At 40.4% G+C, this 23,302-nt stretch overlaps 1 protein-coding gene across 1 annotated transcript in view; it reads left to right on the plus strand.

The window, feature by feature from the left end:
- The window catches only part of CNTLN (centlein), a 277,422-nt gene that overhangs the window by 25,216 nt on the left and 228,904 nt on the right, over positions 1-23,302 (plus strand). Inside the window, exons 2-3 of the mRNA XM_054033059.1 lie at positions 227-315; positions 17,796-17,880. Coding sequence (XP_053889034.1) covers positions 227-315; positions 17,796-17,880 — 174 coding nt within the window. The remainder of the gene's footprint in view (positions 1-226; positions 316-17,795; positions 17,881-23,302) is intronic.

The following is a 23,302-nucleotide window of genomic DNA, read 5'->3' on the forward strand; positions in this document are numbered from 1 at the left end:
TGTGCTAATACTTTTAAATTAGTTTCTCTTTGTTGAGTTGGACGTCTGTTGAAACAAGCAGGTAAATGCATCATCTTGAGCAGTAAAGTCACTGGACTTTTCTCTAAAATATAGTACTTAATAATTTAACCTCTGAATATTAATACTAATAGTTCATTATTCTGTAAAAGTTGTATGCTAACCATACATGTTTTGCATTGTTTATTTCTCGCTTTGTGTTTTTAAGGCTGATAAAGAATTTGTATGGTCTTTGTGGAAACGCCTCCAGGTGGCAAATCCAGATCTTACACAAGCAGTCAGCTTGGTGGTGGAAAGGTGAGCTTGAAGACTTTCTGTATAATTTTTTTTTAATCAAATATGCTAGATATCTCTTCTATTTTATGCCACGTGGTTTCATGTTTAAAAAAACATTGTAAAACAGTCTTAAACTTCTGAAATTCTCTAGATCCTTTAATTTGTAAGAATGGTATCTTTAAACTTTGTCAAGACTTCCTAAAGCCTGAGATAGGCTTTTTTTTTTTTTTTTTCAAAAGCAAATCTAAATAAACTTTAAAACTCTGTGCTTTCATCCAGACTGCTCCTTCTGCATTGAACGATGTTCCTAATCTTATGTATAAGGAGTCTATCCTCGCATCCCTCAGATTAATTTGGTGTTATTCCTTTTTTAAAATAAGGGCTGCTAATGGTGGTTAGATTGAATGGTAGTCAGTGACCGTTTTTATATACTGTGTACATACATGATATAGGGAATTTTAGGTTGCAAAATCAAGCACTCCGTAATTAGGTAATTCTAGAATTAAGGTTACCTGTGCAACTGTAATTCTGTTCCCTGGTACATAAGCATTTTGGTGAGGTCTTTAATTAAATGATCACATACTGTTTTTTTCCACAGGGTCCCTGCATTATTCAGTGGACAGGATGGACAGTGCTAAGTGAAAGAGGCAGCTGTTCAACACTTCTTTCTATCTCCAAGCCCTGCACTGAATAAATAATATCTTATTTACTGATGGCATTCATCACCATAGTATCTGGTTCTTAGAAATATTAATGAATTTAGCACCATAATATATGATTGCCTTACAGATATTAATAAATTTATCTGCACATTAGTTCTGTGACCTAGGGAACTATGGTATCCCTATTTTGCAGATGGGGAATTGAGCCACACAGATGCATACTGAGGCCAAAATTAGAAGAAGTGATCATTAATTGTTGGTGCTCAACTTAAGATAGCTGTGGCCTGACTTTCATAGAGGCTCTAATCACCTGAAGCTTCCATTGATTTCAGGTAGAGGTGTGAGTGTTCAGCACTTATGAAAATTTTGCCCCAGGTGTCTCAAGTTGGACACCCAGAAAATAAGGAAAACAGTTAGTGGCCACCTCTGAAAATTTTGCATTAAGTGAGTTGCCCAACATCATGTAGAAGGTCTGTGGTATAGCAAGATACAACCCACTTCTTGTGCGTCCCAGTCTGGCACCTTAACCACAAAACCCTTTTTGATTGCTGCAGTTCCCTCCCTTAATCACCAATCATCAGCATCTGCTGTGAATATGGCCTGGGTTCTACAGTCAACAGCTTACTCACTGTACAGCCCTGTCTCATTTGCCATCCATCCTCTGCACTGAAAGAAGAAATGACTGTGTGGTAAAAATAGTATGTGATCATATAGTTAAAGTCTACAGCATAATGCATACACACAAGGTGACATAAATTGATGTTGCATGGGAAATGTGGCTGCATTGGAACATTCAGAAAATTTAGGAGTAATTCTAGAACAAGTTCTGCTGTGTATGTTCAGATGATGACTTTTTGTGATTCATAACTTGTCCAAATCCGGACATCTTTTGATGAGGACAGAAGATATTTCTCTGATCCCAGGACAATTCCCCTACCAAATGTAAAGTTTTATTCCAAATCCCAGGGGTGCTAGAGCTGTTAAAAAAGTGTGACTGTTTTTTTTTTAACTTTGGCAAAACTGTTTCTTGCTAACTTCATTCTTGGAAATGGCGGAACCACTTTTGCTAAAAATTATTTATGTAAAAATATCAACCTGAGGCAGAGAGCAAACACAGAAAACTGAAAGCTGATTGCATGAAAAACTTGGTAAAGTTCTAAAAGTGAAAACAGGGAACTATAATGAGAAGTGTTAGGTTGCCTTATCTATAGGTGTTGGGTATGTGCCTCTCCCTATAACTATAAAAGGAGTGTGTGTGTGTATTACATACAAAAAACGCATTAAAAGGAAGTTACTTAGGGCAAAGACTAGCTCACAAAAGTTAGGAAATGCCATTAAATTGTATAGACTGTAGTCAGATACTGAACTGTAGTTCAGACACTTTTATAGTCTCTTGTCCTCCCTTCCTCCAACTTTTCTTCCTAGGATTTTTTTCACACTTACTTGTTGCCTCATATTTTAAATTTGTTAGTATGTGATTCAGGACAAGGACTGTCATTATGTATTTGTCATCATAGCTAGCATGATGGAGCCCCAATCCTAAATGGGGCATTTGGGTGTTACTCTAATATAAATTAAATATTTTATTACTATTTATTATTTCAGTTTTCTTGTTACTATCATGAAAAACCTATGTGTTATCCTTTTATATATTCTATACGGTGCTAGAAGATAAAAGAGCGTGGTAGATCAGAAAACATTCCATAATATTATTTTATGGTGCATCTATTGATTTTTCTGAAGTTTTGGAATATTCTTTTTTTTTTTTTTTTTGGTGTATGCAATGTTTGCTGTCCATTTTTGGCTGTTGAGTCTTGTATTCTCATTTTGTTTTGTGCGCAAAAGCATGGTGACAGTACTGTTCATGCACTTCTGTAATGCTAAGTGCACTCTTTTGCTTCTATTTCTTAAAAGAACATTGTTTGGGCCCCTCTCTAGCAATCGCTTATAACCCTAACTTTACCTATAAATCTCTTTTTCTTCTTTTTGCTCCTGTAACTGGGTTCTCTGGGCAGTGCCTCCTTGTGGCCTGTCGGTATGATTCACTGCAGTGCAGGTCCCTAATAGTTGGGTGTTGTCCTCACAGATCTGGTATAGTGGTCCCGTAGCACTCTGGCTATGGCACACTTGAGTCCTATCCAGGAAAACAGTGAACTTCAAAATAAGGTTCACCCACGGATTCACTGGTGGCAGCCTGCTCTGGGCTTGTCTCCGTATTGCTAGTCTCTTTTTGATAGTCTTCCTGGGCTTAGTTGCCCAACCACCAAATGGCTTGTTTAGGTAGCAAACTTCCACAGGGTCTTGCCTAGAAGCAGGTTTTCCTCGCTGAGCAAGTAGCAGAGCTCTGTCTTCCTTCCTGGTTGTGAAACTCTCAAAGGGGTACCCAGAACTGAGTTATCTTGTTACCCCTCTGGCAGAGTGACCGAGAGACTTGCTTGTGCCAGTTTCCTGATGTCACCTGTCAGTTAGCCACCCAAGCAATCTCCTCAGGGCTCTGCTGGCCCTTACTTTGGCTTGCAGGTTAATAATAGGTGCACTCTGAGCCACACCTGACGTATTCCCACTGTGGTATTCACCCCCTGTTTCTAGACACTCACCGATATTACCAGGTTTGCTATCCCCCAGGGGACAGTGTATACACAAGTTTGTTTGATTCAACTGAGAATCAGTTCCTATATAATATTGCAACATGGAGATACAGTGAAAACAATCATAAGTTTATTATCAAAGGTTGAAATGTAAGAAATAGTGAGTAAGGATAGCAAGTGGAAGTAGAATTGGTTAAACATGAAAGAAAATCATAAAATGCAAACCTGAGTCTGTACTTATTAATGGTTACTTTTCCTGTTTAATAATGTAGATTTTCCCCTAAGGATTCAGTCTTGTGCAAAGCTAGCTGCTTTTCAGTCAAACCAGGGTACAAGCATTCAGAAATAACCAGGCTCTTCTAGGGGTGTCCTCAGTGAATGGATAACAAAATGCCTCCTTGCATTCTATTTATAGTCTTCAAAGTTCATTCTTCCTCTCTCTTCTCCCCCTCCCCCCTCCCCCAACATAGGGGCAGGGTCAGTTGAGTCCACAGGCTCCTTAACCCCCTCATTGCCAATGTGAGCCCCATGTGCTGCATCACAGCCCCCTCCCCAATTCCAAATCAACTTTCTCATCATATACAGCTCTAGTCTTCCAACAGCTTCTGACTTCTTGTGGCCTTTAGTTCTTCTACCTTCCCACATCTCTTGTCCTTTCAGAAAACTTGTCCTCCTTGTCCTCCTTTCCTCTACTTCAGGAACCAAGAACATTCTTTCTGTGCTCAAATGCCAGTATCATTTTCTCTCAACTCTAAGATGTTTCCTTTCCATTAGTGAGATTTCCAGGGATTCTGCAGAACTACAATCCCACATGGCTCTGCTGCTGGCTGGAAGATTGAGAGGAACGATATGGGATTACCATGTCTACCAAAGAAATACAGATTTAAGAAATTATGAAACATGGTGACTCAGTAAACCTGATAAGCAAACAATAGAAGCACTGAGTTAATCAGCAACATCTGAGAATCCTACACTGTAGAGAAATGGGTATAAGGCAACAGATCCCACATGAGAATTATTTTATATTAACATGTCCTCTTTTGTTTGAAATGCTAAAAGCATCAGTGAGCAGTTAAATCTGACAATGAGAAGATCTTGATTCAGGGTTGAGATGTGTTCAACCTTTTTGTTCTTTCTCCTTGGGGCTATACAAAATGGATAGCACAAGTGTTCGCATACCTTTATTTTCCAATATATTTATGCCAACTACTAACTTTCAGTGCTCACTAAGATAAAAGTTTTCATCACAGTTTTAGCTAAGGTCACAGGACAGCTACTTATTTCCTTTACTGGAACACATCATAAGAACTAGCAGGAAAGAAAATATCTCATACCCAAGATGAGATGAGTTTGGCAGCACTATACAGTGAGATTCAGTCCTTAAATTGGTGGATGAAGAAGGCAATTTTTCTGCAGGTAATGACAATATAATGGATAAAAAGATGCAAGTCTAAAGGTGTTAAAGTGCTCAGTTACAACTTCACACAATACAAAGAAGATGGAATGATAAAGAGAAAATAAATTGGTAGGAACTGAGACTTCAGGAATTACTAGTCCTACAATCAAGTAATTGTATATTTGTATTGTTAGATGACTTTATTCTAGCAACTTCTCAGACCTAGGTGGAAAAGTGCAATTTTTTGTTTCCATTTCATTTTAGAATTTTTTAGTAATATTAGGATTCCCATTATTTCTAACTTTACAATTTCAAAATGCTTTCATGCTCCCAAAATGGGAGTTCAGCTGCCCTAAAAATTTTAAAATTTAACTGGTACCTCACTGTGGCTGCAGTGTTAATTCCTGAAATACACAGAAGAATGCTTTATTTTCCAGCATTCTTTGCAGTTCTTATTCGGTGATTGTAACTACATTCCCCATTTAATATTCAGATGCAAACAAAAAATTATCTTTGCTGTGCAAATGAGAAAAGCCTTTGGGATATGTAAAAGCCTCCAGGTATTTTCAAACAAGCCATTGTAAAAGTATATCTCATGTTAGTGTACTTTCCAACTACTTTAAATACTATTGATCTCTGTATTATGTAAAAAGTATGCTATTTCTAGTTTGCTTGCCTTTTGAAACATTTATTTTTGATGATAAAATTAAAAAGGAAAAATGTTTTAAAAAGAAAAAGAATAAAGGTGCTAAAAAGTCCTGAGTTAACAGGTCAATCCATGTAGGCATTTAGTAAATATAGTTAGGGTCCATAGAATGGTGGAACATTGCTATAAATTTTAAAAGATATGTATAACACCTTTTGATTGGAAGCCCTATGTAAGCCTTTTCTTATTTACTGTACACAAAATCTTGACAGTTTTTTCCAACAATTCATTCTGATTTGCCCCCCAGACTCCTTTTTTTTAAAGGAGATATTACTAGATCCCTTAGTGGCTTTTAACATCCTTGACTGTGGTGCTGATATAAGACCTAATAGAAGTAAATGGGATAGCATTATGCTAGATACACTTATTCCTATTGCATGGATTCCTGCTTCTCCTCACTTAGAACCATAGGTGGAGTCTTGCAAGGCGCAGCACTCTCCCCCTGCTCTTCACCATTTGAGAGCTCTCTGAGAAATCTGGACTCCAGTGTCAACATTCTTTGCACAGTATTTAAGTGAGCAATTCTGTCTCCACTAATGTAAGCTCTGTCATCTCCAAGATGTCTCAATGTCTGGAAGAAAATGAGCAGATCAGCCTTAGTCCGGGAACAAATGAAGTGGTGATAGTAGAATCAATTGGAGTAATTTGTTACTTCCTTTAATTTCACCATGGATTTAGGATATCTGATCACAGGTTGTCAAGAAGCTGTGAAGTATCGGGTCATGTTGGATTCCTTACGAATCCAAAATATGCAGATTTGCTGGAAGTTAGGAACACGTCTGATGTTTTCCACCTCAGTAATCATTGAACTGGTGCATGTGTAAAATAGTTTAGATTGATGTTTATTAAGAAAATCATTAAAGCAATGTAACTTGCTCATTCACTTGCATCTTTTTGAAGGACTAATACATCACATGCAGGTGGCTTTCCATGCCATCTCATGCTATTGTTGTGAAAATAAGCAATAAACAGTGAAAACAGGAAGTGAATGACAATAGGTCTAGGAAGGAAATAACAGTTGATTCCTTTTAAAGGACCATTACTATTTTTTTTTCTTTCTGTGTGTGCATGTGTGTGAATTTATTAAAACAATTAAAATTAGGATTTGTGTTTTAACTCGATTCCCCAATTATCACTCAGGAAAATGGACAGAATAATAGAGTATAAGGGTGTAACCTCTTCATCTAAGGTCAAATAATTGTGACTGTCTATAGTTGATGGAAGTTTAATATCCTATTTCATTAAAAATTCTCAGAACATTGAACATAAGTCAACATTCCATGGAGAAGAAAGTATTATGCAGCTTGCACGTGTGCATATCTGCATATCGGAGCACAAAATATTGACATGATAATTGCAGTCAAGCCTGAGTGAACAGTGGCCTGTGGGAATTCAGCTGGTGTTGTACCAACTGGATGGCTGCTCAGGACACAGTTTGAAATGCAAGGTGCAAGTTAGCACTTTATTCAGCACAAGCAGGCATCATTTAAAAATCCTTGGGGGAAACCCTGGTGATGTGCAGATGTTAAAACAGTCTGTTCTGAAGTGCTGATATTTTTGAACACTGTAAGAGACTTGTGTATCTAGATGAAAAATGTTTGCAAAATTATTCACAGCAAAATATGACACAATTTTCATGCTTCACACACTACACTCAATGTAAAAACTGTAAAGAGTCTTCTATGTGCATATATTAAAATCAGACTGCGTAATAAATCACCTACTGAAGAAAGTCACTGAACTTGTAAAAGGAAAAATTGGTTTCTTTAATGATACTTTTCCATTATGAAACATGCAATAAAATAGATAACAGAACAAGTAACAGATATCATAGGAGTATACACATATAAGTTGATAACTTTTTTAGAATCTATGAAAAATAATTTAATTTCAGAGTATGATATTTTTCTTTTTCCTGTTTTGGTTGCAATCAGATTGATTTTACTTAAAGATTTATGTACCGGTACTTAATTTTGCATGTTGTAAAGAAATATTCAAGTAGGCTACGTGATCATGTTATCGAAATAAATGGCCTTTCTTTAAAAATTGTAGCATGAATGGCATTCAAGTATGTATTCTTTTTCCTCCCATATTTTATAAATCCGTTTGAAGTACAATTCTCTAAGTATTTAAAGACAAAGGAATTCATTGTGCATGTGGCAATTATAAAATCTGGGTTGACTGTTAAGTGTTAGGTTTTGCATTCCTAGGATCTGAATGAGGAGGAATAGAAATTTATTAGGATATCAAAATTAATTAGCCCTGTTTTTTCAACTCTTTCACTTACTATGTAGTGAAAGGCACCATAAAGTTTCCAATTGAAAAATTAGGCATAAGCCCAATTCCTGCTGCAGGTTCTGCGCAGGCACAAGGTTCTGCTTGAAATATTGCAGCCTTTCAAGTTTCTTGTCTCCCTCCTCCAATTTCTAAATGAAATTTTAAAAAAAAAAAGTGTATGTCTAGGGAATCATTTCATAATTTTAAATTTGATAGCCAAATAAATAATAATGAGAATGTAACCATGATTTTATCACACAATTCAGAGTCTCCAAACTTCCTTAGATATTTAGGGGGAAATTTATAAAGGGGCTCTTTTTGAGTATTATAAAATAGACTCTTATAAAAATGTGATCCATATGGTAATCGAGATGAGGTGAGCAATAAAACTATGGAGAGCTCTCCAAATAAACAGCCCCAGTCTTTTTATTAGTTAAACCAGTTGTCATTAAATGTAAAAAATAGCACATCTTTATTTAGCTCAGATGGTTTTTATTTTTTTCAGAAGAATGGTTAATTGAATGATTGATGCAAGTAAAGACCAATGGTAGAATCCAAAATACCTCTTTTCCCTATTACTTTTTCTACTGCTTTGCAAATTTATTTTATGAAATATATTTTTACAAACTTCACTGAACTTTGCTTTTGAAAATCTGTGGGCTTTTGTAATGCAAGTTCTATTTTCACACCTCATTCATAGTTAAATGTTTCCTTATAGTCTCTAATATTTCATTTTTGACAACTCATTAAAAATGGGCCAAATCCCAGAAAATGATACTGTCATGTCGTATAATATATAGCGTGGGCCAGAACACAATAAAATTTACTTAATGCTTTAGAATAATTTCCCAGATTTTTGGCTTTCGGTGGATGGTGAAAGCTGAATGTGGATAATCCATGTGGCTAAATACAGCTATGTTAAAATTTTTAAATAGGTAGTACTCATGGGAAAAGTGATTGGAGCTTAAAACTTGTATGAATTGACAGCCTCTCTTCACTCCATTTTTCATCCTAAAGAAGTCTGCAAATATTCTTAGCTCAGATCATTATTGCTCATCAGTGGTTCTAATTAGCTAAACAGGAGTTTGTCTCAGTCATTGATCATCATCAACTTCTTGACAGTGCATGATTTTTTTTTTTCATATTTTGGTGAACCTTTTTAATGTATTGTAAATGTATAAAGGGACCCAACAAAGATTTTTTTTTTCTATATACCTGTTTCCTTTATAAAGAGCAAGTCTTATTTTAGCCATGCTAATTGAACCGTATCCTTTAAACTGCAGCAAGAGATCCAAAGATATTATAGTACTGTAGCATACGGTAGTTTTACCTAGTGTCTCTTTTGGGAGCATCCCTGTAATGAGTATTGGAAGTCATACTATACCGCCAGGAGGAGCTGCTGATAAAATTCCATACAAGGCTTTAATTTATGCTGCAAGCTTCTGCTAACATCCCTTGCATCTTTATATTACTGTAATAAGTTGTAGTTGTTTTCTTCTTTAGTAATTTGTGATAACTAATTGAAGCACATTTCTGTGACATTATCCAAGATTATGGTATGTGTCATCTTTGTAGCTGGAATAAAGAATACAAATACCCTAACATTTTGAATTAATTATACACAAATATTTTTTCCACTTGTGAAATTGAATATGGATGTGTGTTACAAACCTCATTGCTTGCAAATTTTGTTAAAGGGCCACTATATTTGCTGAACCAGTAACCAATGATTAGGGAAAAGATTGCATTTTGTTAGCTATGCAGTTGGAATCTCAGGGGTGTGTATGTATATTATATATGTAATCTACACTTCCTTTGCAGTGCTAATACAGGACTCTTTCTCTCTGTCTAATCCCAGACTTTTCATTCTTAAAAATCACTCTGGTGCAGCTTTGTCCTAAAGTTACAGGGCTTCATAAATACTTGACTACCAATAAAACACTGGAATTAGCTGTGCACACACTTTTCCACTGCTCCAGTGAAGCTTGTTTTCTTGCTTCATTCTTGGTTATTGTATTCATTTGCTTCTAATTCCCTCTTTAAAATAAAAACAAAAGCTGCCGAGTTCTTTTGGGGCTCGCCTTAGGAAAACCACCCCCCACCCATCAGGTTTTCATATCAATTAGTCAAACTGAATGCAGGTTTAATAAATTTCCAAGTTATGATTGCAAAGCTTTATTAGAACAAGCTAGTTAATTACTCCACCCTTTAAAAATGCTCACTGTTAATTGTGGTGTGAAAATGCCTGTATACACATGAGACAATTCATTACAGTGCACTAACTCTGCATTTATCACGAACTCTGGTATCCTCTTTCAAAGTGTATTAAGTTCAATCTGAATTGAGAGGTCGGTGTATTGTTCATGGGTGCACAATGTTGCCATGTACTACTTTGGCAGTCCTCCAGTTGCTATTTCACACTGCTTTGCTGGTGACTGTTTATCTCTGTGCCCTCCACTGCATAGAGTCAGCTGATCAGATGCCCGTCCCCCCATTTAAAAATTGGCACAGGACCAGAATTTGCTCATTTGCTCCTGGATTCAAATATACCAGCATTGCTGTGATATTACTTCAGAAGCCTTCCAACATGTCTTGAGCAGCCTGTTGGAGCCTCGCCGAGGCCCTAGATAAGACCTGACATCTGTGGAGAAGTGTTGGTGCAGAAGCTATGTGGCCAGTCTCCAGAATAAAGATCTTTTGGGAGACGTTGCTAAGCTGATATCTGCAAGGATCACAACTGGGAGGCCAACCATTGCTGGAAAAAAGAGGAAACAGCTCAAGAGGACTTATATTAAAACCAAGGATACCAGGGAAAGGTCCAGCAGTGAAAACCTGAGGAGCTAGACAGGGTTTTGAGCAATTATACCACTATTGAGCCCAAAGAGGTTGTGGACCCTAATCCTTCTCTGTGGCCCCTCCACCAAGAATGAACATCAACAGTCATGGGAGGAAGAATGAGAGGAGGCCAATGAAGAGCTGTCCCCAGAAAGACAGGATCCCTTTATGACTCAGGACCGTGATGGTAGCTGTGTATGAAGTGAGTCTGATTATCAATCAGAAACCCAGGCTGGGACTGAGGTGCAGATCCTATTGAGGGAACCATGTCACATAAGTATCTATCTTTACAATTTACTATTATGCTATTACAAGTTCTAACTTGTGTTCCAGATGCCCCAGGATTGTAGCCATTTTTGGCTGTTATGAGCCAAGAGCCTTTCCAAGTCTTGAGCCTCTGCCTCTCTCTCTCTCAACTCATGCTGTCTGCTCGCCCTCTCCACCACCCATGTTCAGAATGCCAGCTGCTCTGGCCAGACACACGGCTTCTGTCTCATACTAAAACTGTGACCGTCATCCTTTTTCAAACCCATGTCACTAAGGGCACATACCCATCTACCCATTTTCTTTCTCCCTTCCTATTGAACAGCCCCAGCTCCCCACTGTTCACCCTGCTCAAAATGGCAGCCAGCACCGTGGAGCAGCTGCAAGCTCTACCTGACCTGCAACATAATCACACAATGAAAACATTAAATTGTGCAAAATTCAACAGTACTGAGACAGTGGATATAGGAAAAGGAAGTTTGGTTAGTGTTCTCTGTTTACATGAGGGAGACATGGGCGTTGCGTGTCCATACAGGTACTAAGGACTACAGCTGCCTGCTGAGATATAAATGTCCTGTAAAAGATCTTTACATTATGCATAGTAAACCTCTTAATGGCTTTTCACAGGCTTACATGAAGATGGGGAACAGTAAATGCTTCAGATAATCAGTGCAGCATCCTATCTATTTTTCTGTGCACTTTCATCATGTCTTCAGGGGAGGTAAAGCAGAATCTAAAGCTGAGAAATTGCTTGATTTTGGTCCAGACATTATGCAGGAGAGGTGCATGGTAATTTCCCCCAGTATAGCTTGCCAGTTGCCTTCCACTCCTGCAGCACTTCTGGGGGGACCATCTTGGTGAATAACTTTACAGTGTATCTCACTGGTCTCCCCTTTGCCTTTATGAAGGAGGCCATTCTCTGCCTCCTAGTTACCAGTCTCAGGGTAATACCATTGAGAGTCAGGACAGCCTAAAGGAGAAGTAGAGGGGATTACTATCCACCGTTCCCGCTACTAACTTATCTAACACTCTAAGAACCTCCAAAGCACAGCAAAACTGCAAAGCCAAACCAGGAACATATTTCTCAACCCCCTCTTATTTCCTCAGCTTTCAAGGTACAATGGCATACCCAAACAGAATATACTGCACAATCAAAAATCCCAAACTACTCTTCCTAGTGCACACGCCATTTAATATCTCTGAGGTTCTTCTAAGATTGAGAAGAATCTCAGTGAAGGGAAATCAGAAATGCACACTAAAAAAGTGTTATCATAGCCTCTCTGGAATATGAACAATAACTGCTTGTTTTTCTTCCTACTCCCCCATCCATTGCTTCTACAGCACCCAGATCCTCAAGAATGAGTGGCTGGCTAAACTGAGGGGGAAGAAACAGCAAACTTGGGATAGAATGTTCTCAGACCTCACCGCAGACTTCACAAAATCCATGAAAGCAATGGAGAGGTGGAAGTCAGAGAAGGAAAATAATGAATTGTCTAGAGAGATTGGTGGAGTGGTCAGAGACAGTGTGGCTATGGAAAAGACACTGTGCAAAAACAGAGGGAGCTGCAGAAGCCACTGCTTGAGGCAGAACCAGAACGTTCCGCTGAAGCACGTGCTCCTGTTAGGGCAGCAGGCAATGCAATGGCCTAAACCAGGACATAGCCATGTTCTGCTGCCCCTGGACAGTACGAGATACTGGGAACACCAGGATCTACTCCCCTCTATGTCCCTGCAGCCGTGCTCCCAGAGGACATGCCTAGGCCCAAGTTCAGGGTAGTAAGAGGAATTGCACTTCAGAGACCAGCTCTTTTGAACCAAATAATGTCCCTCATAACTTTGAGCCCCATCACTCAACAGAAGGTACAAGAGCAAGAGGCAGAGACAAGGCCTTTACGCACCTGTGAATTAACCCCCACCCCCATTGTTGTGTTCTGCTGTACACTGCTCTACATCACTCTAAAGTTTTGTTTCATTATTGTTTTAATTAAAGGTTTATTTCTGGTTGTTAGATAATAGATTGTTGTTTAATAATAACTTTAAAATTCATTTACTAAGAGTCAGCAATTCATTCTACACAGAAAACGCAGACATTTTGCAAAGGTCATCATTTTTTATAAAAGTATCAAGGCACAGACACAAGATAAAATACTGAGAGTCACAATATGCCACTTCTACCACCCATAAAAGAGACTGTGCTGCTCACAGTCCATCCCCCCCATCCTCTTCTACATGGGAGAGCAGCTGGATGTAAAGCTGCCCATTTTCAGGCCTGAGACTCAAAGTAAGGGCCATAGGCATCCGTGACAATATTTCCCTGTCTGTTTCCATTTTCTGGTGGACACATAGTTGGTTGCTCAAACAACTGAGCAAGTCATCACACTTCAGCCTCCCACCCATCTTAAGCCTTTCTCCCTTACTCTCACAAATATTGTGCAAAATACAACATGCAGCTATAAACTTAGGCAAGTTTTTTTTTCAGCAGCTTCCAACCTATTCCACAAACAGCTCCATCCTCCTTTCAGATGGCCAAATGTCCACTCCCCTGTCATTCAGCAACACAACAGAAGTTAAGTACTTCCTCCTGTGAATGGCTTCATTAGCTAGGGAAACAGACGATAAGCTGGGTTCCCCAGGACAACCATCTGCACAGTATTAATGTGGAGCATTATAGAGTCCTAGGGCAAATGTCCTTTATTCATTAAGATAAATAGAGCTGAGTTCAGAAACATCCTATCAACGTGGACCTTTCCAAACCACCCTACCATGGGGAACAACCAGCCCCTGCAGTACCATGGAGAAATAACACCTTTCTGTTTATGAATTCTGAGTCCTGGTGCAGAGGGTAAATGATAGGGATGAGGTCTCATCAATTGCCCTAGTACAATTTGGGAACTCCAGTTGTGCAAAGCCATTAATAATGTCCTGAGCCAAGCTTTATAACCCATTGCAACACACCTGCATGACAATGGCCCCAACAGTTGATCTCCCTATGCCAAATTGGTTGGCTATGGACCAGTAACATTCAAGGGCAGCCAGCTTCCAGATGTCAATGGTGACCCACTTCTCAATAGGTATAGGGGACTGCATGTTGACACAGCCACTGCAGCTCCAGTACTAGTTCAGCACATATCTCAAAAAAGGTTGCCTTCGCCATCCTGAACTTCTCTCACCACTGCTAGTCAGATCTGCAGAAACATCCTTTCCCAGCAGTCAAGGCTGGTTTCCTGAGCCCAGAAACAGCACTGTACTGTGTGAAGCTGCTCTATGAGCAGCACTTGTAGTAGAAGTTGCTTGTTGTTGTCCTCTTCTTCCTTGTACACATTCTCCTTCCTCTGTCACCGAAGCTGCTGCTGTTGCTGGAGGAGCTACTGCTGCAGCCACATCATCTGCTCAGTGGTGTGGCAGGCAAAGTCTAAAACCAAACCCGCCTGGTTTCAAGACCAGATATACAGCCCAGCAGTCTGGGAAGGGGGTGATTGTTACGCAGAGAAATGGAAAGGACAGTGGACGAGAGACTGAAAGTCAGTGTGCGTTGGGAGATTTTGGAAGAATTAGATGGATAGGGAGGAAGAAGATCTGAGGGTAAAAGTACATTTTGAATAGAAAATTGGAATTGACAAGGTTTAAATAAAACTTGAGTACTGAAAGGGTTAAGAAGAGTTATTAATAGGTTAGCAGCAACTTGTGCATGGGTATGGATTGGAGTTAAACCAATTGGAATTAATATTGGAACCATTGGTGTTAATTAGGGTGACCAGACAGCAAGTGTGAAAAATTGGGATGGGGGTGGGTGGTAACAGGAGCCTATATAAGAAAAAGACCCAAAAATCGTGACTGTCCCTATAAAATTGGGACATCTGGTCACCCTAGAGTTAATATTTAACATTCTCGAAGTTAGAGGGTTAGACAAGATCATATTGGGCAAAGGAGCTAGGAGGTTTTTTTTGTGTTTAAAAATATTTATATTTGTGTCTTGTCTGTATTTCATATATCTTTCCCCTGACTCTATATAGTGCCCATTTTAATTCTAAGGCACCTATCTTTTCATTTGTCTTTAAAGCTTCTAATAAACTTCAGAGAACTGTTGACCTGATCAAGCAAAGCACCTAAGCACATGCTTAACTTTAAATATGTGAATAGTCCCACTGGAAATTAAATTGATGGCCCTCTACTTTGAATGCCTCGTTACCACGTAGACAGATCTTGTGGCTCTTTTATCCAGTATTAAAACTGATCTCACTTGCCAAATTAGGACACAGAGCTGTGCTGGCAGGAGGACCTAGTGTAGAAGCAGCTATACCAGCAAAGCTGCGCTTTTACTGGCATAGCTTGTTTCACTCATAGGGGTAGTTTTACTGCCTGGCATAGCTTAGCCAGGTTAGCTGCGTCCATACTAGGAGTGCTTTGCTGGTATAGCATGCTGGTATTCCTATCCTGATAAAGTGGTTCTAGTGTTGTAGACATGACCTATGTTTAGTTTTCTCTCTTCTGTTTGTGATGGGAATTTTCCTTGAGTAGGAACTGTAAGCTTTAGACCAACTGTAGTAAAACATATATGCTGACAGATTTTGCAGAGGAGGCTGGAACTGTTTCTATTATTTTTTCCCTGTTTAGTTATTTATGCTATGCTTATCACTGTAATAACTGCCAATCTTACACATACACCTCTACCCTGATAGAACGCTGTCCTCAGGAGCCAAAAAATCTTACCGCGTTATAGGAAAAACCACTTTGATCGAACTTGCTTTGATCCCCTGGAGGCGCAGCCCCACCTCCCTGGAGCGCTGCTTTACCGCGTTATATCCAAAATCGTGTTATATCGGGGTAGAGGTGTACCATAAGTTGAGCTCAATTTCAATTACATTTCCTAAAAAAATGCTTGTATATATGAGAATTAATTCTGCCATATAATCCATACAGTTTAACATTGCTCTATTTATTTGTTGAATACTAACACTGGGCATGAACCAAAGTCCACTGAAGTCAATAGAAGTCTTTTTCCACTGACTTCAGTGGGCTTAGGATCAGATCCAGTGTGCTCAGCACTGTATAGGCCATGTACTAGACAAGGTCTTTTTTGAGGTGCATACAGTCGAAATCAACAAGCAATATACAACTAGTCAAACACATAAAGCACTGCATGACCAAGAGATAAACCTCAAAGTTTCTGTTTGGTCCTACTTACACCCATCTCAGAGCTGGATAAACTTGAAATGCAAGGTTTTCTGATATTGCTTGATGAATATCTTTTAAAAACTTTTTGCATTAATTCTAGAAAGCCAATAAAGTAGATAATACTCTGCTTTTAAGTATGGCTCCGAAACACAACAAATAGGTCTGGTTTCTTGTAGTGCTTATTTCTCACCAAAATAACCATTTGGCTTACAACTTCTTCTGCAGAGGTAGAAGAAGGTTGCTCACTCTTCAAAGATGCTTACTCTGTGTAAAAAAAAATTTCCCCATATAGAGTTAACACTCTGTCTGCAATCAGAATCAGATTGGAAGTTTTAGCAATCCTGGGACTTTGAGAGGATATCATGTTAGAAAGCATTAGGGAGCAGTACATTTTGAGCGAAAAACTTCCAGTAGTTGACAGCCTTAGAATAGAACTCCTGTGGATGCTGAGGAAAAAATCGGCTTGTGCCACAATGTATGCTATCCTTTTTAAATTTCCCAATATGGAACTCGGGAGGGTTGCACAATTCACTGCTTTTATGGGCCAAGCTCATTGCATACACCAGGGGCTCCTTGTATTTCTCCCTTACCTCCCACAAGCACCCCTGTATGCCTACTTCCCACCCCCTCTATTTCAGGGACTCCCTGAAATTGCACTCCTCATCATGCCAGGGGCTCTATGTCTCCCCTCCCCTAAAACTCTTCTCCCCTGATTCCAGGGTTCTCAAATCTCTCCCCTGTGCCTGGGCTCTGTGTACTTCCCTCATACATCCTTTCTTCCCATTCTTATTTCTTTTCTGTCTAGGAAATAAGTCATTGAGAATGTTCTATGCAGTGTTGTTGTAGCTGTGTTGGTTCCAGAGAGACAAGGTGGGTAACATAATCTCTTTTATTTGACCAACTTCTGTTGGTGAGAGAGACAAGCTTTGGAGCATACATAGTTCTTCTTCAGAGTGTTAACATTTTACTGTCAATTGAGATGAAAGGCAGAGGTGTTGTTATGATAGAAGGTCTTAATGGCTCCATCAACCAATTTGTTGATATATAGACAGTTGCAGACCTGATTACAACTGATGGTCTGCTAACCAGATGCTAGGGGCTCTGTGCATCCAGTTTTCACCAAAATCAATAGGGTCCTGCCAACTGATGACTAGAACATTACCTGAAATGTTGGTATTGATTGGATGCAGCATTCAAAAATGATTGTGTTACAGACAAACAGAAAAATGCCATCAAGTTGAGTGGGAGATCTGCCAAATTAAGGTTTCTGTGTTGCTAACAGGAAAAAAGAGTTTGCTCATTATATAGCTGAATAGACCATGCCTTTTGGAAGTAACACTGCAGATTACGTTAGGTTTTCTTTTTATGATATTTCAACTCTTGGTACGCCTGTTTCTTTAGAATAAAGTTGTCTTAGCTGTTTGCCAATGTAATTTGCTGTCACTTGCCATATGCTCCCTGATTAATTCCGTAGAGGCTGTCAGCCTTAGATAATTTAATTTTCTGTGCTTTAAAATGACATTCATTATCAGGACATGAAAAATTCAAATGATTAACTGCAAATTATGACTAATAAAGTGTCTATTTTTTGTTTCTAGAGAAAAGCAGAAAGCTGAAGTCAAGGACAGGAAAGTATTAGAAATTTTGCAAGTCAAAGACAACAAAATACAGGCACTGGAACAGGTTAGTATGTTTTAAGTAAGTACATGAGGAATATAGTTGTTATAACTTACTTCTAATCAGTATTATTTGATTTGCTAGTGTGTTAAAGTAGATATTTTAGATCACTGTGCTCTAAATGTACGTTTAGATCCTAGAGGCCTCAGAGAAGATCTCTTCTCTTCTTCCTATGTAAGACAACAGTTGAGCTCAGATGAGGTGCTTGAACTAATAATCCTTTGGCTTAAATGGGTAGAGGTGTGGACAAGATCTTTTCAGAGAAAGGTTGTCAGTTCTAATTCTTGCTTCCCATACTAGTCTGCCAAAGCCTGAATTTGTTGACCTTCAAGTCAATGTGGAAAGCTCATCTTTTTTCTTCATCTTTTTCTGATAAAATAGACTGGGAAATTCTGGTTTGGGAAGGTTTTGAGATGTTTCCTTATTTTTGACAATTGTCTTTTTTTTTTATTATTATATTTGCTGGGATAGCTCACATTTTCAAATAAATTGGAAGGATAAATGTGTATTAGCTTATATTTGTGGGAGACTGTACCAGACCTAAATGTAATACCACTTGTGTATTCTAGTGATAATAGTGTTTAGTAATATTTAGCAGCCTAAATCAAATGCTAGGATAAAAGAATAATGATAAAACATACTTGGCATAAACCATTCATGTTGTCACTTACATTCTTCACAATTGAATGTTTTAAATCAATAAAGAGAGAGGAAAACTGTAAGTGTTGAACAAAATCTTTTATTAAAACTGAGGAACCATAACAAAGTTGAAGCTATTTTATTTATTTTGATAACTTTTAAGTGCATAGTCAAAACCCTAAGCACTGTCATAAAACTTAAGATACAATAATAATAAAATCCAAAATTAGATATTAAAAAAGTCTTGCAATAACATCTACAAAATGTAAGAGGACAAAACAGTTCCCTCTTAACCAATCACTCCATAACTCTCAACTCACTACCTTCTCAAAATTCCAGGGGAAAAACAGGCCTTGCAACATATCCTGAAGATTAATAAGAAAAGACCTTTTGAGATCCAGGAAGGATGGGATCTTTCTTTTAAATGAAAGGGGCATTACTTTGCGCCTCTGTTGATTGCAGCTCTGATGATATCATAATGGGAGATAAATAGTCTCTCAGGGTGTCTTTACATTAGCAAAAGTTGGACCCATAATTTGCAGTTTCTTTAGTGGTAGTAAAGGTGGATAGCCCATTGCAGACAGGGCTCTAGAAATGTTACCAACCTGTTGTCTACTCCTGTCGGATTAGTTTCTGCCCCTTCTTCCACTCTGGCCAGCAATGATGGCTGGCTGCTGACCAGACTTTATGCTCCCCACCATCTCTGAGAGACATTATTTCCTGGAGCTCACCCTGGGGTTATATGGCTGTGTACCACTTCATACTCAGGACCTTAATGGCACCATCTAGCACTTGATAATAGCTAGCTCATATAGTGCTTCTGTGCATGCTATTATTAAACTATTATGTACTGATGTAGTACAACCAGCTGATATATTTGCTTTGTCTTTGTAGACAGTATAGAAAATATCCATATAAAAAGCACAAAAGGGCAAGAGCAAAAGCAATAAGTATTATAAGCACATTGAAATATAACGTAAAGTACACAATGGACTCGTTGGAGTTTAATTAATGAATATTTAATTATTTGTGACTGTGACGGGTGACCAGGTCCTTTGAGGTCTCACGGTCCTACCATGTCCTGCCTCAGAAAAAGAGCAGTGAAAGTGGGTCCTCCAGGTCTGTCTATAAAAGGCTGAGGAGAGGCAGCCATTCAGAATGCAGCAGGCTCTGTTAAAAGGAGCTGCCAGGCCTGAGCAGATCATTTCCTGGCTCGGATCTCAAGAATAAGGAAGGGTGCTCCTTGCTGGAGCTCAAGGGAGAACCAGAAGATGGGTTCTGGTGGCATTGGCATTAAGTGAGGAAGAAGAAGAGTTAACAACTTCAGCCTTGGCGTAAGGGTGAAGAGAAAGGGGTTACATGGGAAGTAGCCCAGGGAATAGCAGCAGCAGCTATTAAAGGAAGCAACGTGTCAGTTATTTATAGGGTCCCTGGGTTGGGACCTGGAGTAATGGGCAGGCCCAGGTCTCCTCCTCCCCCCCCCCCCAAACTCCCCGGCCACTGGGGAAGTGGCCTAAGCCCCAAGGAGGGGATAAGACTGCATTAAAAGAAACAGGCCCAGGGATGGGGCTGAAGACCCTGAAAAGGACCAACCATTTGTTGAACTTTGTTACCCCAAAAGAGGGCTGAACTTGAAGGAGTGACCTGGCTGGAGAGCTGGGACAATAAGAACTGATAAAATCAAAGTGTCTCCAGGGAGAAAGCCCTGGGGGCACTGCTGTGTACCAGGGTAAGCACGGACTTAAAGCTAGCCCAGAGAGGGCTGAGAACCGAGCCCAGAGACAGGGCTACAGACTTTAACAAGGGCATAGAGACAGGTCCTTTTGGACCTTTTACCCCAGAAGGGGTTCATCCATCTATTAACTGAGTGACTTAACCAGAGGGCTGAAACATTGAATATCCACCTGATGAGGGCAACAGCCAACAGATGGCACTGGAAGCAGAGAAAGGGAAGAGTACAGGGCTGCACCCAGCTCACCAGAGGTGAGTTCGCACCATCTCAGCGACTGTTTATAATTAGTGCTTTAATTAGTGCATTTTCTCCTTTCTATTCTTGCACATTTCTCAGATGTTTAATAAAACTAGTGTTCCTCATGTACTCCCCCCCCACCCCCCATGAATCGTAACATGGCACTGCAGGGCCCTCTTGGCCCCTGCCCCAGTTGGGCTGATAAAGTCACTCGGAGACCCTGGGTTCAGTAACGACCGGTGCAGTTTATTTACAGGTTGTGCTCCCATGACCTATTCACCATATAAGTAACCCTTTGCTGTCTGCTGGAGGGGAGAGCTACCTCCCTGCTTCCACTCCCTACCTTTTCCCTTTCTTCCTGCTCTCCCGCTCCCCCACGGCTTTCTTCCCCTGAGGCTTTTATGCAGCCCCAGGCTAATCAGGCTGGCACCTGTTTCCCCTTTGCCAATCAGGTGCAGGTTTCTCTAGGCAGCTCCAACCTACCTCCCTTAATTGGAACTGGCATGACAGAGGGCTGGCTCAGGTGTTCCAGCTCAGCACCATGTCACAGGCATTTAATGAATCATGGAATAATACATCAGTGTTAGAAACAGAATTTTCTATATTTTTCTCAAAATAAACTCAATGTAAAATCCAGGTAGATAATGTAAACCTTTCACCATAAAAGACTCTCAAATGGTCATAATATAACCGAGGGAAAACGTCTGCATGCTCATGTAATAGCTGTTGTGATACATATTTTGTTCACTAGATTAGGTCTGTGCAGTGATTTGCAAAGAGTGTGGAATAATGTTAAGGAGGACTTTGTTTCAGTCATTGCTATAATGAAAGTTATTTTAAAATGGGAGTAAAAGAATATGTTTATGAGGGGGCACACCCTCACTCTGGTGGAGAAGAAACCCTGACCAATCCAACCCCCCCGCTCCTTGTCTCCTGACCGCCCACTCCTGAGACCCCCCCCAACCCTCACCGCCCCCCCAGGACCCCACCCCCATCCAACCCTCCCTGTCCCCTGACTGCCCCAACCCCTATCCACATGCCCGCCCCCGACAGGCTCCCATGCCTATTCAACTGCCCCCTGCTCCCTGTCCCCTGACTGCCCCCTGGAACTCCCTGCCCCTTATCCAATCCCCCAGCCCTGGCCCCCTTACCATGCCGCTCAGAGCAGCATGTCTGGCAGCCGTGCCGTCTGGCCGGAGCCAGACATGCTGCTGCGCAGCCCTGCAGGAGTGTGCAGCCCCGCTGGTCAGAGCGCTGCCCGCGCAGCAGCATAACTGCAGGGGAGGGGGAACAGCAGGGGCTAGCCTTCCTGGCCAGGAGCTCAGGGGCTGGGCAGGATGGTCCCAGGGGCCGGATGTGGCCCACAGGCCGTAGTTTGCCCACCTCTGTACTAGGGAGTCACTCCAGCATTCCTCTTTGAGGGAAATAGCTGGAGCTTCGTCCTGACCCCACGGAAAAGGAACATTACAGGTTCTGATGGTACCAACAAGGTTTTCTAGTTCATCTCTCGATGAATTAGTCACTCTGGCATCTCTGTTCCCTCCAGACAACTGTAATCTGTTCCAAGAATTATTGCATGGAGTGGCAGAGGAGCACCGGATCTCCCTAAAGGATATTCTGCAAACTTGATTTGGCTGGCTAGAAATTCCAGTTAATGAAGCTATTCTGGATCTGCTGGAGCAGTCTGGCATACAATAACCACATACGTTCCTACCCCCAAGAAGGCAGAGAAACGCTTTTTTGTTCCAGCCAAGAAAGCAGAATTTCTCTTTACCCATACTCCATCTAAATCTCTAGCTGTACAAGTTACCACAGAGACAACATCCAAAATCCACTTGTTCTGACAAGGAGGTTAAATATCTAGACTGGTTGGGAAGAAAGGTCTTCACGTCCATTACCCTTCAGTTCAGAATAGCGAACTATCCAGTGCTTTTGGTTAAAGAAGGCTATCTGAACTATTCCAAGTTCACAGACTTTGTAGATAAGTTGCCACAGCAAGACAGAACTCAGTTCCAAGCTCTTATTGAAGTAGGTAAACTGGTGGCCAGAACTGCACTTCAATCAGCAGCTGATGCAGCAGACACATCATCCATGTCAATGGCAACGGCCATGGTAATGTGCCATGTGTCTTGGCTACAAGTGTCGGGATTTCCCAGAGGGGGTCTAAAATACCGTGGAGGCTTTGCCCTTCAATGAAGCCCACCATTTCAGTGAAAAGACATGAGCGCTTACATACTCTGAAGAATTCCAGGGCCACCTCCACTCCCTGAGAATAGATACACAATCACCAGAGCTCAGTTTGTAATGAAAGAGGTGCCAGGGCTCAAGTAATTAGGTGTTTGGGCTCAAGCAATTTTTCTACTTCCTTTCACCCGGAGGTGCCGGGGCAATGAACTGCCAAGCCTAGAGGTGCTGGGTCTCAGCCCTGGCAAGCCCTGGCACAAATTAAGCACTGACCATCACCAAAAAGAAAATATCACAGGCAACCCTACAAACCTAGATTAGTGACTCAACAGTTTTATCATCAGTGATCTTGCACTCCTACTTGTAAGAGACAAAGGGTAGAGAAGCATTATTTCCCTGCACTTCCCACATTTCAGCACCAGCTCAACCCCATCCCCCAGCTAAAAGACATTTTTGATGGGAGTTTGACAGCTGCAAACTGTAAAGTATGCCACCATTATCCAACCCCCCCATATTCTTTGGGGGATGTTTAGCACTCTTTTTCCATAACTGGAGTGTTATAACAATAGATAAGTGAGTATTAGACATCACTCAATCTAACTACGCAATCGAGTTTAGTTCCCTGCCTCCTCCAAA

The sequence above is a fragment of the Malaclemys terrapin genome, chromosome 6 (assembly GCF_027887155.1).
Source record: "Malaclemys terrapin pileata isolate rMalTer1 chromosome 6, rMalTer1.hap1, whole genome shotgun sequence".
In the NCBI taxonomy this organism is placed as follows: Eukaryota; Metazoa; Chordata; order Testudines; family Emydidae; genus Malaclemys; species Malaclemys terrapin.